This window comes from Sinocyclocheilus grahami, unplaced genomic scaffold, assembly GCF_001515645.1.
Source record: "Sinocyclocheilus grahami isolate Dianchi unplaced genomic scaffold, SAMN03320097.WGS_v1.1 scaffold714.1, whole genome shotgun sequence".
NCBI classification, from domain to species: Eukaryota; Metazoa; Chordata; class Actinopteri; order Cypriniformes; family Cyprinidae; genus Sinocyclocheilus; species Sinocyclocheilus grahami.
The window spans coordinates 623,998-638,899 of record NW_015505893.1 but is presented as its reverse complement, the minus strand read 5'-3'; the positions used below and the strand labels follow the sequence as shown (position 1 = coordinate 638,899).

The 14,902-nt window shown below is 35.7% G+C and overlaps 1 protein-coding gene across 3 annotated transcripts in view; it reads left to right on the top strand.

Moving 5' to 3' along the window:
- Positions 1-14,902, top strand: part of tiam2b (TIAM Rac1 associated GEF 2b) — a 56,558-nt gene that overhangs the window by 34,707 nt on the left and 6,949 nt on the right. For 2 of the 3 annotated variants that reach the window (XM_016244328.1, XM_016244326.1), the window contains exons 8-17: positions 219-278; positions 2,099-2,269; positions 2,812-2,916; positions 3,183-3,261; positions 4,649-4,738; positions 4,836-5,066; positions 6,709-6,794; positions 12,504-12,692; positions 12,819-12,887; positions 12,998-13,123. In XM_016244328.1, coding sequence (XP_016099814.1) covers positions 219-278; positions 2,099-2,269; positions 2,812-2,916; positions 3,183-3,261; positions 4,649-4,738; positions 4,836-5,066; positions 6,709-6,794; positions 12,504-12,692; positions 12,819-12,887; positions 12,998-13,123 — 1,206 coding nt within the window. The remainder of the gene's footprint in view (positions 1-218; positions 279-2,098; positions 2,270-2,811; positions 2,917-3,182; positions 3,262-4,648; positions 4,739-4,835; positions 5,067-6,708; positions 6,795-12,503; positions 12,693-12,818; positions 12,888-12,997; positions 13,124-14,902) is intronic. The other variant, XM_016244327.1, reaches the window with a different exon arrangement.

Here is a 14,902-nt window from a genome sequence, read left to right as displayed (position 1 = left end):
ATTTTAGCATCTTCCAGACCTCTCATTATTTCCCAGCAAACCTCAGGGTTATTTCTGCTGTGATCTACAATCAGAACAGTATCAAAGCTGGCACCTCAGATCGATGGTTTCTAATTAAGGCACATAGATAGAAACATGTTGCTTTTTTGAGCCTGGATGCTGCTCTGCATTTCTTACGATGCGTGTTTAATGTTTCTGTATGTGCGTTTGTGATGCAGATATTTGAAGGATATTCCTCTGGATCATTTGGTCATCCATCCACGCAAAGCAGCTCAGAGGTAATTACACCACTCTTAAATGACTACATAGCATAATGTAACAAGTAGTGCTGTCAACCGATTAATCGCATCTAAAATAATCGTTTTTGCTCACATAATATACAGTATGTGTGTGTACTGTGTGTATTTATTATGTATATATAAATACAAACACATGCATGTTATATTCAAGAAAAATATGTAATGTTTATATATTAATATATACATGTAAATATTTTAATATTATTGAAAACTGTACTTGTAGATAATATGACATAATACTTTCAAGTATACTTTTTATTTAAAGTTTTAAGACTTTCTTAACACACTTAAATACACTTTTTGAAAAGTGGACATTATAATAATGTGAAATTAAAATCATGATGTATTAATATTTTTTGTTCTTAATATTTTTGTCCATTTAAAATCCCATATTTTAAACCAGAAACAAATGGCGATAATTAATTGTATCATTGCATACTTATTTGTCATCTTAAATTAGCTGCTTTTTAAATAACTGCGGTTTTAAAAAGGCTGTTTGACTGTTATAAATTTATCAGTAGATTATCCTTAGCAAGCTACAGTTTAAAAACAGCTGCCTAAAGTCTGTTAAGACATCTTATATTGTTCAGCAGCTCTTGCAATGTCAAATCCCCATATTGAGGATGCAGCTGAAGGACAATAGAATAGCTCTGAACGAACCTCCCCCATTCTGGCCATTTCTCCACCCCCTGATCTGTTTGCGCTGCATAATGTCAGCAGATCAGCAGGTTGTTGTGACAGCTGTTTGAGTTGAGTCAGTGAAAAGGGACGTGACCCCCCCTTCTCCCTCTCACAGAATAAGGAGCGCTCTAAAGATCCATATTAGTGTTGCTGGCACCTGGCTTTGACCCAGCATGCTGGCTCAGAACAAGAGCAGAGGAAAGACTGAGTGGATTTTTCCTCACGTTTTGTTTGCTAAAAAGGCAGCTGAAAAATGAAATGCTATGTTCCAGCATCAAGTACTTTAAATGTGCTTTAGTATGTTAGTCAACACATCAAAATAATAAAAATTATTGAAGTGGGACAAAAGATCAGTAAAACATGATTTAAAATGTACCGTAAAATGTTCAGTTTGACATTATTACAAAGTGCGTTTTAAAAGTGTGCTTAAGAGTGTTAGTCATAATCTCCTAATCTCTTAAGTACACTTAATTCATGAATACTATATTATTTTCAAGTACAGTTTAAAAATATATACTTTTAAGATTTGAAGGACACTACAGGTGCACATTCAGAACAATTAAGCACACTTTTTTTCACAAGGGAAATCATAACGATATACATTAAAAGATGATGGAAAAATGCTATTTTGATACTGTCAAATTGGTAGCGTTGCTTCTTTCAGCTACTTCGCAAAACTATATCCTACTTTTTTTGTGTGTATTAATTGCATTGCATGTAGATGTAGAAACTGAATAGAGTTGAAAATAAGATTGACAGCATTGTTTATTTTTCAAAAGAGTTCATTTTGCAAAACACTGTAGTTTAAACATTTATAATTTCATAGAGCTGCTGGGTATATATCTATGCTTGCAGCAAAAAAAAAAAAAGTGTTTAAAAATAACACTTTTGTGTACGTGTAGCAGAAAAAACATGGTTCTGATATACACAATGAATGCATTGAGACTTTATTTGACTATTTGTGGTATTAAATAATTATGCTGTTATATAAAGCAACTAAAGTAAATTATCAATGTCATATTTCATACTGAGTAAGATACTGAGTTGTAGCCTACTTGAACTATAGGCTAAACTATTTTTTGTTCTTTTTCTTCATTTCTGTTCTCACGTGTTGTTAGCAGAAGCTGGACGGCTTTACTAAATTGCATGTAACAGCGTCACCTGAAGGTAACCCGTGGGAATGCAGTCTGGAAAGCCGGGTGTATGTGCTTATGCCGGACTCTCAGGTGGTCAGTGTGCCAGTCAAACAGGACTCTGTGGTTGCTGATGTTCTCTCAGTGGCCTGCAAGGTAATTCAGTCACCTCTCACAGACCTACTGACCTCAATTGGCAATGACTAGAAACATCAACAACTAAAGTTCATGCATTTGCATTTTCTGTCCTTTGTGGTCTCTTGTGGCTGGTTCAGACCTCATGAAATGACAGAAAAAGTGCACAATAGCTTGAGGTTCTGACATTCTGCACACCGTATTGATTGGGAAAGTCGTGGCGTAATGGTTATGGTTAGAGAGTCTGATTCGTAACCCAAAGGTTGCGGGTTCGAGTCTCGTACCGGCAGGGATTGTGGGTGGGGGGAGTGAATGTACAGCACTCTCTCCCACCTTCAATACCACGACTGAGGTGCCCTTGAGCAAGGCACCGAACCCCCAACTGCTCCCCGGGCGCCGTAGCAAAAAAATGGCTGCCCACTGCTCCGGGTGTGTGTTCACTGCTGTGTGTGTGTGCACTTTGGATGGGTTAAATGCAGAGCACTAATTCAGAGTATGGGTCACCATAGTTGGCCACATGTCACGTCACTTTTTATATGAATGGATATTACTGTTTTTTGTAGATAAAGCAGCTTGACCCAGCTCTGCACTGCCTGCACATGAGGAGACATTTGGGACAAGATGTGGAGAGAAGCACTCCAGCGCCCACAGACCTCCTAAAGACCCTGGTGAGACGAAAACACACTTTATAAAGCAGATCGTTCAAGCTAAACTCTATTTAGATCAGTATTGCCTATATAATAACCATCTTAACCAGTGTGTTCTGTTAACCTACTAACATTGCTCATCTAAAACTAGTTGGATTGGAATTTGGACTAGATGGATTGGAAGCATGTCAAAACCAGTCTAAGCTGTTTTTTTCCTGTTATACACACTTGTTTCACAAAACCTTGCTTTATCATAAAGCAATAATGATGCTCTGCTCGTTTAACAGGTCTATGATGAACTGGAAGTTTGGCCTGTCAATGTGTTGACCATAAACATGTCCCGACCGGACACAACCGTAGACTTTGGTGAGTTACTGTACAGCAGGATCAGCAAGAAAAGAAATAGTTCATTGACGAGTGAATATTTATTCATAATCATTTACATAATTTCCTCACTCTTGTATTGTTCAGAAACAGTTTTTCAGAGGAACAACAAAGTTGCCCAGAATATCCGAGCTGCTCTCTGTCATACAGTATATATATAGTATATTTTTAAAAACTGTACTTTCATGTAATATTAATGAAAAAAGGACACTTAAATGTACTTAAAGGGATAGTTCACCCCAAAAATGAAAATTCTGTCATTAATTACTCACCCTCATGCTGTTCCAAACCTATAAGACCTTCGTTCATCTTCGGAACACAAATTAGGATATTTTTGATGAATTCCAAAAGCTCTCTGCCCCTCCATAGACAGCAAGGATCCTACCACGGTCAAGGCACAGAAACGTAGTAAGAACATTGTTAAAGTAGTCCATGTGTAATTTTAATGTCAACCGTAATTTTACGAAGCTACGAGAAAAAGTATTCTCGTAGCCAAAGTCCCTTTAAGGCAAGTCATGTCACTCAGCGGCCATCTTTGAAACACCTCTCGGGCATGCAAGTGCAGCTCCTATCTCTTTGTATGGGGAAACATCAAATTCTCCCAAATTGTTCACTAAGTTTACAATTAAATTTCATATTTGAAATCACCAATGAAATCTGACAACAACTGTGTCATAAATGTTGTTTTTTTTTGCTCAAATAGCATTATAAAAAGCTTATTTTTTCAGGCTAGTTCAGCCAGTACGTATGCGCAAGTCCTAAGCGCGCATCTCAGAACGCTGACTGTGATAGCAACCGGGACTTCTAACACTGTGACACGCTGATTTTACTGATTAGCGATTGTCTCTTTTACTCTGAAGGCGGGGTTTCCTGCAATTGAGCGGCCATATTAAGCGTTGCATTTTTCCCCATTCAAAACAATACGAGTTTTATAGTCTTTGTCGTAGCTTCATAAAATTACAGTTGAACCCCTGATGTCACATGAATTATTTTAACGATGTCCTTGCTACGTTTCTGGACCTTGATGGTGGTAATATCATTGCTGTCTATGGGAGGGTCAGAGAGCTCTTGGAATTCATCAAAAATATCATATTTTGTGTTGCGAAGATGAACGAAGGTCTTACGGGTTTGGAACGACATGAGGGTGAGTAATTAATGACATAATCTTCATTTTCGGGGTGAACTATCCCTTTAAAGAAAGTACAGTTGAGTTGTAAGTGCTAAGATGACTCATTCAGTTTCATTGTATGGAAAAGTGCAGCTTGGGCATCCTGCTGAACATCTGCTTCTGTGTTCCGCAGAAAGAAAAAAAAAGTCAATTTTGACAGAATTTTGGCAATGGTTGATTGAATTTTACGGCTCTCTGCAGGTTTTGCGGTCACAGGCCATGTGGATGGTGCCAGGAGAAGTCATGTGTATGTGAGTGAGGTGAATCCTGAAGGCCTGGCGTCTATTGAAGGTGACAGTTCGATATTTCTTATGCTTCGATTTGAAATGTTGTTATGATTGATTGAATGTGTTGTGATTTATTTGTATAATGTATATTGTTTTTGTAGGTCTGAAAGCTGGAGATGAGATCTTGACTCTAAATGGCGTGAGTGTGGCCTCTCTCGACCTCGGCTTCATGCAGAGCTTCTTCAGCCAACAAGAACTCCATCTTGTCCTCAGACGCGAGGATAACAGCGCAGACGACCAGAGCTCCATCTGGCCAGACTGTGACCCCAGTGAACCTGATCAACCCCAACCTCCTCGGGCCAACATCATTCACCTGGAGCAGTGGACCACAGGTAGAAAAGCATTAGAATGCTCTACTATAAACACTACCATTCAAAAGTTTGGGGTCAGACAAGATTTTGTAACTTTCTTTTTTTTTTTTTTTTTTTTTTTTTTTTTTTCTAAATTTAAAATGAAAGATTAATGTCAAAAATTAGCATTGATTATTTCTTTTTAATGTTTTTGAAAGAAGTGTCATCAGGGCTGCATTTATTTGATTACAAATACAGTATTACTGTGAAATATTATTGCAATTTAAAATGGCTGTTTTCTATTTGGATCTATTTTAAAATGAAATATATACCAGTGATGGCAAAGTTGAATTTTCAGCAGCCATTACTCCAGTCTTCATTGTCGCACAATCCTTCGGAAATCATTCTAATAAGCCGATTTGGTTCTCAAGAAACATTTCTTATTATCATCAATGTTGAAAACAGTCGAGGTGCTTAATATTTTTGTGGAAACGGTGATACATTTTTTTTTTCAGGAGTCTTCGACCAATTGAAACTTTGAAAAGTTAAAAATGAAATGAAAGCATTTATTTGAAATAGAAATGTTTGCAACAATGTAAAAGTAACTTTACTGTAACTTTTGAGCAATTTAATGCATTCATACTGAAAAAAAGTATTCATTTCTTAAAAACAAACAAATAAATAAATCTTACTGACCCCAAACTTTTGAATTGTATTATATTTTGCCATTATATCTTTGCACATAAAATTGGATGTGCCCTGCTTTTTCTGCATTAACCCTTCATAACCTACAGAGGGCAACAAACTTTGTGTTTGACTCTTATTGGTGGTCTGGGTATATATTTCTGCATATTATTTCCACGGGTGTCATGTGGCTATTTTTTTTTTAAAGGGGCACCAGTGGTCCTGGCTCATACGGTGCCCTTTTTAGAAAAAAAATAATAATTTAAATAAATGAAAGTTACAGTTTACATTTTTTTTTTATGTAAAATAATGTTTTACATTCACATTTTTACCTACAGTAGTCATCAGTAAACATTAACCAACATGAATCAAGTTAAAACAAAAAAGATCAATTTTATTTTGTAAATAGCATTTAAAATGTATTTGGTTACCCATCAGTTTGAATGGGCAGTAGTGAAGGTTATGGATGACTGTGACTGCAGGCGGCCCCTGGCTCTTTAGACATACTGCAAACAATGAAACGACTCCTGCTGTTTTTATGATGAGAACCTAACGACGGACAGCTTGTTTCACAGCATGACGCTGTCAAAATGCCCAGACATAAACTATTATACCACAGGGCCCTTCGCAGACAACAAGACTGTTATTCCCAACAGGACGGTGTTTCCTGTAGAGGGTTTTGTAGCATTATTCTAACTGTAAACCCAGTACATATTAGGCTTTCCCATTTGATGCAATGCCAAGCTTTGTAAAATCAGAGACATACAGTAAGGCCAGCTGAAGTAGACCTGCATGCAGAGTTAGTGAGATCAGATCAATGGCGGTTAATAAAGGTCAAATGCTCGCATGGGTCGGCCTATGGTGAGCCATTTCTGGAGAGAGAGCTAATGAGCCTCGAGTGTGTTTATTTCACTCTCTATCACCGTGACTTAACACGTCTTACTTTAGTAATCAGCCCACTCTTTCAATAACATCTTTTCCACCTCTTTCTCTCCCTCAGCTCCAGCTCAGGAGCAGGAATTTCCCGAGGGCTCAGCGGCGCCTGCTTTGGAGGAGCTGAACGATAAGGCCGAGCGGGGCGGAAAGGTAAGCCGAGGGAATGAGCTGCTGTGCTGTCAGAGATTTAGGAGGTGCGAGCTGCTTGTGATGAGAGACTGACTCAGAATTCCACAGTCTTGCTGCACACTTGGCAGCTGCAAACAATAAGATTTGACTTTAATTGCTTTGGCAGGTTTAAAATGTAAAATGCATGGCATGTAGGGCTAGGCAGTATAGTAAATATGTATTAAAAATCTAGATTTTCAGTATTCAGGTTTACACAAATTTTTTGTTTGGGGTCAGCATTTATTATAATTTTTTTTAATGAATACTTTTAGTTACCAAGGATGTACTAAATTGATCACAAGTGACAGTAAAACTTTCACATGGTTACAAAATTCTGAACTTTATATTTATCAAAGAATACTGAAAAAAGTGTATCACCATTTCCACAAAAAAACATACAAAAACCAAAAATAATATTTTGATCACTGATAAGAATAAATGTTTCTTGATTACTAAATCAGCATATTAGAATGATTTCTGAAGGATCATGTGATGCTGAAAATTCTGCGTTTTCTTTATGAATGACTTATATTTGACTATATATTAAAATAATAAGAGTTATTTTAAATTGTAAAAAATATTTAACAATATTACCGTTATTGCTATATTTCGGATCAAATAAATGCAGCTTTGGTGAGCATAAGAGATCGTATAGTTCTTTTGAGGCATAAAAAAATGTACATATTTACATATATCATTTTAACACTATGGAAACATGTCTTGTATTAAACATTTTCAGTCTAGTTTGGTCAAAATTATATTTCATCTGATTGAAGCAATCACCATTGCAGGGCATTTCAGGGCAAATACACTAAAAACAGAAGTAAATAATATATTTTTGAAAGCATATAAAGTCTCAAGATATATTTTTTAACTATATCACACAGCTCTTGTCATGTGATTTGATGTTTCTGGTTTTGACGTTTGCTATTTGTTAATTCAAAAAACGTTTTCTGTAGGATGGCATCTTAGTGAACAGATTGTGTGATTGGCTTTCACTGCTGCTTTATGGGAGGTCAGTAACAGTTCAGCATGTGTTCATTTAGACTTAATCCAGGCTTACAGACACGAGAGAGAGAGAGAAAGAGAGAGAGAGAGAGAGAGAGATTAGCATGTGCCTGCAGTAGACAGGGTGTTTCAGTGTCTGTAGTGTAGAGCATGTACAGAGGAGAGGTCAGAGGTCATGTGTCGGCTGGTGGGACAGAACAGTGCAGGAGGAGATGAAGAGGAATTCTGTGCGCTCTTCCCGCTGTCATCAGACCCTCAAAGAGATGTTGGTGGGACTGCTGGATGACGTGAGTGCGTGTGGGAGCTGTGAGTGCGTCTCACTGGTACTGACTTCATTTCAGTCTAGTTTGGTCAAAATTATATTTCATCTGATTGAAGCAATCACCATTGCAGGGCATTTCAGGGCAAATACACTAAAAACAGAAGTAAATAATATATTTTTGAAAGCATATAAAGTCTCAAGATATATTTTTTAACTATATCACACAGCTCTTGTCATGTGATTTGATGTTTCTGGTTTTGACGTTTGCTATTTGTTAATTCAAAAAACGTTTTCTGTAGGATGGCATCTTAGTGAACAGATTGTGTGATTGGCTTTCACTGCTGCTTTATGGGAGGTCAGTAACAGCTCAGCATGTGTTCATTTAGACTTAATCCAGGCTTACAGACACGAGAGAGAGAGAGAGAGAGAGAGAGAGAGAGAGAGATTAGCATGTGCCTGCAGTAGACAGGGTGTTTCAGTGTCTGTAGTGTAGAGCATGTACAGAGGAGAGGTCAGAGGTCATGTGTCGGCTGGTGGGACAGAACAGTGCAGGAGGAGATGAAGAGGAATTCTGTGCGCTCTTCCCGCTGTCATCAGACCCTCAAAGAGATGTTGGTGGGACTGCTGGATGACGTGAGTGCGTGTGGGAGCTGTGAGTGCGTCTCACTGGTACTGACTTCATTTCTCAGGCTTTGCTTTTTATGATTATATAGAGATTGTTTAGTGTATTTATGGTAACACTTTATAACATTATTATAACATTTATTAATATGTAAAAGATCTTTAAAGCACGAGTCAATGTAAGTAAGCCATTTGTAGATTGCATGCATTTGGGGCAGGACTAGCCGCTTTCCCGACCAATGGCAGATCTTTGAAAATTTGATTCATATATTTTCACCATATATCATACTTCATCAGATGTATATAATCAGAAATGTAATTTCATCAGATATAATCATAATCCGATTTAAATGGTATGCATTATATAATGTTCATTTTTATAAAACTTAAAATAAGACTTGTCTAACTTTTTTTATAGTAATAAACTTGCCCGTTTAGGTTGTGCATTGAGGGAAAACAAATGTTTCACTGTGCTTCTTAACAATTTTTGAGAAATATGATGAGATAAAGCGGATTTATATCATTATTATATAAACTACTTTTTATATTATTGATGCTTTCTGGCAGAAATTGAGTTAATTGTGCATTTTCAGTTTTGTAGAAATTTGGATATAAATTTATTTTCATATACATTCATATCTGAATGCATATGATCTTCTTGTTAATAACTTGTTTAATAGGAGCTTACATAATAACTTAACACTTACCTAAATATTTAGTACAAAATGTATTATTTATGAAATATTCGCCTATTTACATTGATTAAAGATTGTACATTGATTAAGTTTCACTGCGCTTGTTAACTATTTTACAGAAAATATGTAGCATATTATTTATTATATTTAAACAAACAGTTTTAAACATTTGTATATAATTATTATGTAAGCTACTTTTTATATTATTTATCCTTTCTGGCAGAAATAGAGTTAATTGAAGTTGTCTAAATAAAAACATTTAACTTCAAATTTAAAATCTGTGTTGTTTTTACGATGTACAATCTGAGGTGCAAGACATTGTGTGTACAATTAGAAGGAATTAAACATCTAATTCATACATTATTTTGTACACAGTGTCATCCTTAAAAATTATATTTTAAGCAAGAAATAAAGTAGTCCCACTTACCTCATTTAAATATTTTTTTTTCTGAAAGATTACGTGCCCTGAATCACTGTCCTTCAAAAGACCTTCTAGAATGCAGAGCAATTATTACAAGTTATGAGAAAGTGTTACCTCTATGGTTATATAACTACTGGATGCACTCAGTGTCTCTGGGCCGCTTTATCTCATGCTGTTGTGTTCTAGTGGTCTATAATTACTGTGGGCATTGAAATTATCTTACTTGATTGTGCATTGTGTCAAAATAGGAGATTTTTCAGAAATGCACACTTATCTATGACCTTCAAACACTCAATTGCACTTCATTATGATTGTACTGAGTTTTGAAAAGAATGATCATTTCATATGGGTTTTATAGTAGGTTTTTTTCTTCCATTCTCTGTGTTGAGAGCAGCTATGCAGAGCCGCCCCTAGGGATTTATCAGTTTGTCAGCACTTTATTACCCTCTGACAGCACAGATTACGATGACAAATGGCTTGAATTTTCACCAGTGATGCTGTTTTTTATGCAGCCCCGGTGAAAGCGCACCACATGCGCTCTGGAGATAAAGCCTTTAGGAGAGCGTTTGCATTTTTGAGTCAACATTTCTTGCCCTCGGGCACCGCCGGAGCCTGTTCCTAACGGTTTGGTTGTTTTACCCAGCAGCGCTGGATTGCATTGATTAAGAAGCAGGTCACTGATACAGCATTCAGTGAGTGAATGTGGGTGAGAGCAGCATTCATAAAGGCACAGGCAATGCGTTGAAATCCCTATGATTTTGGAATTTGATTCATTTGATACATTTCCTTGTCTATCTGGTGTTTTTAATATTCTTAAAGACAAACAATGTGCTACTTTATCAGTCAACACCCTTGCACAGCATTTTCTCCTTAAAATGATGCATCAAAGATAGTCTCAAAAACTTGGTTTGAAACTGCCCCGTTTCCTGTCACAAACATGTAGCCTGGAGCGGGGCAGAGCTAGCATTGTTAGTATATTCATGGATCCACATATACTATATATATATATAGAGTGTAGAGTTACATTCAAGCCATTTTAAGACATAAAGAATTGTTTTATGGGGGAAAAAATTCATTTTGATTATCAGAGATGAGTTTTAAGGGATAAAATTAGTGACTGCAAAGGTACTTTAACATTAAGAGGAATTCTTTATGCTTTTTTAATACATCGAAACTGCATCGAGACTGAGGCAGTGTAGCTCCAAAAATGTAATTAAAGCACTATAATAAATAGTCTATAAGGCTTGTGCACTGTCATACTACAGGTTTATGCGGAATAGACTGAAAGTGTAATTATGTGCCGATAATCTTCCCTTTTGCCATAGCTCTCAAATCTGATTCTCACTTTAGTATATTTAAACTTGATTTGTTGCTTGTCATTTTATGTAATTTACGTAACATCTCACCATTTTTAGAATGAGATTTGTAAGGTGCAGATTGAATGATTTTCAGTGAAAAACTACTTTAAGGTTAAAGTATAAACAATGAAAGATTGTTCATTTTTAAGTTTAGGAATTTTTTCTATTCTTTTCAAACCAAAATATTACTGATGAATGACAGTGTCACTAATAAATTAGTTTCTTGGCTGTTTCTGCACTTTTTTCTTCTTCTTCAGTAGCAGCTGTCTTCAAAACTGACTGAAATGATATTTTACTTGGAAAAAACTGTTCTTGTCACTTTATTTTAAATGACAATAGAGTGCTGAGTCCTAAAAACCTGGAAATGAGTAAGAACTTTTGGTTTGGTATAAAGTCGGTGGGTTTTGTGAATGAAACTTTCCAACTTGTAGATTTTAAAGGGGTCCTATTATGCTCTTTTACAAAGTCTTTTGTGATTGGTTAGCTGGGCCAGTGTGTGCTGTGATTGGTTAGCTGGGCCAGTGTGTGCTGTGATTGGTTAGCTGGGCCAGTGTGTGTTGTGATTGGTTAGATGGGCCAGTGTGTGTTGTGATTGGCAGCACTCGGCGGCTGGTCGGGAAATGTCATGCCCCTTACCATAGCCACCTGCGAGAGTCAGTGTAAATATTGTGTCAAAATCAAATCACTTTGAGCTCGATTGAAACCTGGATGATTGTATCCACTCTAAGTTGTCTGCCTTGGGAAAGCTAGCGTGTCTCTGACATAGTGATACTCGTTGTCTTCTCTAGTGCAGCTCAACCAGGTCTTGTCCCATTCGTCGATATTTGTGATATCACAAATCCCGGAAAATATGCGTTGTAGTCCAAACGAGTCGCTCATTGTAGTTTTTGAAAAGTGATTTCTGTTAAATAAAATATCTCCTTTTGAACTGGACTTTGAAATTTGTAACTTTGCAGATCTTTTTTATGTTCAAACAGCAACATTACAGACTGACTAAAGTTGAAAAGCATAATAGGACCCCTTTAAATTAAGATAGAAACAGTTGTGGGAAGCTAAATGACAGTGACATTAAAGTCATGCAACTGTGTTGTAGTTCGTTTATAGCATTGATAAAAGTTGTGTTCATTTGCAAAGATTATCTTGATGTTTAAGAATCATAAGCTTTTGTTGGTCACTGAGCTTATTTTCTGCAGTAATCCTAAAGGCGGTGGAAAAATCCTATTGGCTTTTTGTCGAGGGAACCTGTTGCACTATACAAAAATGTGTCATCCCTGCAGAAAAACAGAACTACAAGACATTGATCTTCTGCTTTCATTTACCCTGTAGGACCCAGAGACGGTGTGTAATCTCTACCAGACGTTCCCTGAAGGCTCTGTTCTCGTGCCGGAGGGCCACAGGAACCCTTACTCCACTGAAGATGCCCTTGCCAGATCCTCTCCTCGTCACATGTCCGTCACAGAGCGCCTGCGCATGGTCATTCAAGAGCTGGTGGAAACGGAGAAATCTTATGTCAAGGTACAAAACCACAACTGTGGTATTTAAAATATGTGTTCATTGTTTGCATGGAGACATGAATTAATGCATAATGCCTTCTTCTTTATTATATTTACACTGTCATTTCACTTGTGTCCCATTGTTTAGGACCTTGGATCTCTGTTTGAGATCTATCTGAAGCCATTACAAAGAGAAACCTTCCTCAGTCATGATGAGGTACGTTTTGTGGTGTGAAATTATGTCTTTTGGAGTTCATATTGTCTGAGTCAGACCTGAGCTCATTTTTGCGCATCATGTCCTTAATTGTGGTTTTCCTTTTCCTGTAGATGGAGTCTCTGTTCGGCAGCCTGCCAGAGATGCTGGACTTCCAAAGGGTTTTCCTACAAACCCTAGAGGAGAGGACAACTTCCTCACCGGAGTACCACGCACTAGAGACTCCAGAGAAACTCAAGGTAAAAGGATGGTGGTGGTGAAATTATAGATGTGTATGATTAACCCTCTGATGCATTAAATATTCAATACCTAGTCTGGATCACCTGTAATAAAAGACAGAATTAGATATTCCAGAAATACTTTGTCAACCTTTTTGCATATTTTATTATTATTAATGCTGTCAATCGATTAATCGCATCCAAAATAAAAGTTTTTTTTTTTACATAATATATGTGTGTACTGTGTATATTTATTATGTATATATAAATATAATTAAAAATTTAAATTATTAATATTTTGAATTTTTAGCTTTTATTTTTTGTTTTCATTTAAATGTTTAGTTTTGAAATGTTGTTGTATGCATTTGTCATTTTTATTTAATTTATTTTCTTAAATGTGTATATATATATATATATAGTATTTAAAATTACTTTTTCTGATTTGTAAGTCGCTTTGGATAAAAACGTCTGCTAAATGACTAAAAGTAAAGTAAAGTAAAAGTAAATACACACACACGCATGTATATATTTACGAAAAGTATGTTATATTTCTATATTAAATATATTTATATAATTTATAATATATATTTACAGATCTTCTTTATGCACCAAGAGCTTGTAACACTCCAAAGAGAAAGGAAAAATTGAAATCGCATCATATGACCCCTTTAATGTATTTACTGTATATATATATATACTGTATGTGTGTGTATTTATATATACATAATAAATTTACACAGTACACACACATATATTACATAAAAAAAAAACTTTTATTTTGGATGCGATTAATCGTTTGACAGCACTAATTATTATACATTAAAAACAATAACATAAAATTGTATAGAATTATGGGTAAGGGTTGAGTCAAAGCAGTGTTCAGTTTTTGTTATTGTTACCTAAAACTATTAAAAACATTTTATAAATAAAGTAATAATAAATAAAACTAAATAAAATCTAAATATATACATAGAAATATTTGGTGAAGAATTTAAGAACTTAAAATAAAAGTTTTGACATTTTGAAATGTTTGAACTAACTGAAATAGATTTAAAATAAATAAATAAAATGAATAAATAATTATTAATTATAAAAAAAAAAGTAGTAAATATTATTAAAGGGGTCATATGATGCGATTTCAATTTTTCCTTTCTCTTTGGAGTGTTACAAGCTCTTGGTGCATAAAGAAGATCTGTAAAGTTGCAAAGACTAAAGTCTCAAAACCAAAGAGATATTCTTTATAAAAGTTAAAGGGGTCATATGATGCTGCTAAAAAGAACATTATTTTGTGTATTTGGTGTAATGAAATGTGTTTATGCGGTTTAAGGTTAAAAAAACACATTATTTTCCACATACTGTACATTATTGTTTCTCCTCTATGCCCAGCCTTTGTGAAACGTGTCGATTTTTACAAAGCTCATCAGTCTGAAAAGCGAGGTGTGCTGTGATTGGCCAGCTATCCAGTGCATTGTGATTGGCCGAATACCTCAAGCGTGTGACGGAAATGTTACGCCCCTCACCATACTGTGATGATGCCGTCAGGCCGGAGCGATGATTCAAAAACATGAAAACTCATTATAAACTAGGCATTCGTTGCATCCAGTGGGGACATAATTATGGATTATAATGACTTATACTGTATTTTACATAAATATTTTATTTATTTATGTTTTACTTACATACTTTATTTAACATAAAACCATATCTGCATTTGTGATCAGAGAAATGACAAACAACAAGTGCTACTCTACACTGCCCAAAACTCGTGTTGTAATCGTCAGTGGCAAATCCTTTAAATAT